Source organism: Pimephales promelas, chromosome 19, assembly GCF_988280905.1.
Source record: "Pimephales promelas chromosome 19, fPimPro1.hap1.1, whole genome shotgun sequence".
NCBI lineage: Eukaryota > Metazoa > Chordata > Actinopteri > Cypriniformes > Leuciscidae > Pimephales > Pimephales promelas.
In genome coordinates, this window is record NC_142787.1 from 28,634,427 (window position 1) to 28,637,940 (window position 3,514).

General features: G+C 42.6%; 1 protein-coding gene across 1 annotated transcript; it reads left to right on the plus strand.

Annotated features, from left to right (window-relative positions):
- The first annotated feature begins 248 nt into the window (after positions 1-248).
- adra2db (adrenergic, alpha-2D-, receptor b) lies at positions 249-2,236 on the plus strand. Its single transcript, XM_039693644.2, has one exon. The coding sequence runs from the start codon at positions 491-493 to the stop codon at positions 1,862-1,864; it is 1,374 nt and encodes a 457-aa protein (XP_039549578.2). The 5' UTR covers positions 249-490; the 3' UTR covers positions 1,865-2,236.
- Positions 2,237-3,514: the final 1,278 nt, after the last annotated feature.

The window sequence follows — 3,514 nt, forward strand, 5'->3', positions numbered from 1 at the left end:
CGCTATAAGTTCTTCTAAATAGAGGAACTTAATAATAATTCGTTGTTGGGTAATGAAATCGAATTTTAATATCAATCCACACTCGACTTTTTAACTTAAGTGATTATAATGTGCGCCTACCTGGGTTTTAAAAGGCTTGATTGCTCAAACGTCAAAGCTTTTGACAGCACAAACAGAACACCCCCGTAAGAGAGAGAGAGAGAGAGAGAGAGAGAGAGAGAGAGAGAGAGAGAGAGAGAGAGAGAGAGAGAGAGAGAGAGAGAGAGAGAGAGAGAGAGAGAGAGAGAGAGACTGGCACAAACACTCGCATAAATGTTCAGCGACACACTGGAGCGCAATCCGCCTCTCTCGGCGCGCGCTTCTTTGGAAAACAAAACATGTCTTGGCTAAGTGTGGTTCACTACTGCCCCACCAAAAAGGCAGCAAACACCGATAAACGATATCCAAATCATCGAGGAGTTTTAAAAGTTAGCACACCGTCATCTTTGGTATGATACGTCTGGCGTGGAGTGTTCGGCGGATTGCACAGCGCTTCAGATTGGATGCTACAAGTTTGAAGTCGAATCGCGTCTTGGATGAGAATACGCCTGGAAATGGGGGATCAGCGCCAAGGGTCATCAGAATGGATTTAACCACCATCACTTCGCCGAATTCATCCGCGGATACTAATAGCACGTCCGTGCCGAGACCATCGCCGCATTCACATTGCGTGGCGATGCTCATTGTTCTCGTGGTTACCGTGATCATCCTGGTAACCATAGTGGGGAACGTATTAGTCGTGGTGGCCGTTTTCACCAGCCGCGCGCTGCGTGCGCCACAGAACCTCTTTCTGGTCTCTTTGGCGTCTGCTGATATTTTGGTGGCCACTTTGGTCATTCCGTTCTCCCTGGCCAATGAGGTGATGGGCTACTGGTTCTTTGGAAGCACCTGGTGTGCTTTCTACCTCGCTCTGGACGTGCTCTTCTGCACTTCGTCCATTGTCCACCTCTGCGCCATAAGTTTGGACCGGTACTGGTCAGTCACCAAAGCGGTCAGCTACAACCTAAAGAGAACCCCGCGGAGAATAAAGTTCATGATCACGGTGGTGTGGATCATCTCCGCGGTGATTTCCTTCCCGCCGCTTCTCATGACCAAACACGACGAGCTGGAGTGCTTGCTGAACAACGAGACCTGGTACATTCTTTCCTCCTGCGTGGTGTCCTTCTTTGCCCCTTGTCTCATCATGATTTTGGTGTACTGCAAGATCTACAGGGTGGCCAAACAGCGCGCGTCCACTGTGTTCGTGGCCAAGAACGGGATGGAGCGACAACCGTCGCAATCCGAGACCTGCTTCGTGCGTAAAGGCAAGTCGGAGACGGAGAGCCCCAGTAGCCACAGCTCAGGCAGTCGAGAGCGCAAAGGCGAGCTCGACGACATCGACCTGGAGGAGAGCAGCGTCTCCAACAGACAGAGGACCTCGCGCTTCGCCAAGAGCAGGATGGTGGAAGGTGCACACGCGTGCCCAAAGCAAAATGGACGGCTCTCGTGGGCATGTAGCCGCGCATCGGAGCTCGAGCAGGAGCCGCCCGCGCGTCAGCTCTATTTGTCCAAGTCCAAACTGGCCCAGGTGCGAGAGAAGCGCTTTACCTTCGTGCTGGCTGTGGTCATGGGGGTGTTCGTGCTCTGCTGGTTTCCATTCTTCTTCACGTACAGCCTGCATGCAATATGTCGAGAAAGTTGCACAATACCGGATTCTCTATTCAATCTGTTTTTCTGGATTGGTTACTGCAACAGCTCCGTGAACCCCATTATTTATACAATTTTCAACAGAGACTTTAGGAAAGCGTTCAAGAAGATAATGTGTCAGCATTCGACACGCACGTAAATGCACGTGTAAATGGGTCAGGTAGAAGGGCGATCTTTTGTAAATATAATTGGCTATAATATATAATATAACACATCTGCCTTAACGTCTTAAATTCTTTCCTTCATCAGTTCCCAAACAATATTTTATTGTCATATCATGAATGGTGATTCAATAAGTTTTCTATGGCTGAACAAAACATGCCCTTTTTATAACAAAAACACACAGTAATAATAGCCTATGCTTTTATAGTTTTCTTGTCACGTGAAAACAAAACGGCTTTCTGCTTGTTAGTCACAATGATTTTGATTTGCTGGACTTTCTTCAAATATTTAAACCAAATTGCTTTATTTTGTAGTGAAAGATATAATGAATGCCAGCTTTTCTTTTTTTTACAAAAATTTAAGCCCAGCCACACTACCGTGACATTTTTTTCCCCTCACACAAGGTGACTTATTTTAGTAATCAAAAACATTTCATCATAGAAAAAGTGTATTTAAGTATAAATTGCTTTCTTGATGTATTTTTGATGAAGTACCTCAAACATATACCCCATATATATTGTCTGTGTTGCAATGTGTTTGAGTTTGTCTGTGCTTTGCAAATAGTTTTACAGGATCTCTTGGTCATTTCTCTTGGTCGTTGTGCACATATTTAGGAATGTAGTGTATTCATGTTTGAGATTTTAACTTACAATATGTTTATTTCCTCCTAAAAGCATGGGCAGGTGACCAGGTCAAATGTGAAAGCTCCTTTAAAGACCACACATAATGTGGCGGTCCACTTGAATTATGTATAATTCATACAGCACAACTGGATCAAAAAATCTTAGATATGACACAGACACTTTCCTGAAATTGTTTCAGTGTACAAAGACATTAATGTGAGACGTTTTAATAAAGTTTTTGAACCTGTGATAATGAAATGAACTTACAAAAATGTTCAACTGTAAAAAAATCTCTAAATATTTAATAGCCAATTACCAGATGGAACGATGCAACTAGTTGTTGATTAGAAGCACATGTTTTTCAGTCTTGTGACGACACTGCTGACCTGAACTCTCGCTGCTGTCCTCGGTCCTGACGGGCTTCAAAGGCCTGCGAAGCAACCCTGGCAAAGGCCATTAAATACATGCAATAATCATTTTTTTTCCTTCCCCCAATCTGATGATGTAAAATTAACTACATCAGTCAAAGGCTGCATAAGATGACAAGGATAACTGGGTTTTTAAAGTCTGAATTTGATTATCCTCATTTAAATGTAATTTATATGGTAATGCCACCCTAATTATGTAATGAAATGTCCATAGCGCTTACATCTCAGTTCATATCATGTTTAAAATCAAAGATTAGGCTAAATGCCAAAGCTGATAAGTCTGGGCCAAATAAGAATGACTCATTTATTATGCTGCTTGTTTCTCCTTATTTAGGAAACAATCATATCCTTATTGTTCAAAATCTTAACAGTATTGTGATGTTAACTCATCATCATATGTACAAGACTACAATGCACTCGTGTAAAATCTCATTTGAGGGCTGAATCAAAGACCCTGTGGCACAAAAGCCAAAAAAATGTATATTAGGGATATTTTCAGGGTTATTATCATAAACCTAAAAGTCGAAACTTCTATTTCAATTATTTTTGTAATAAGTAATAATCAACAAAAATGGA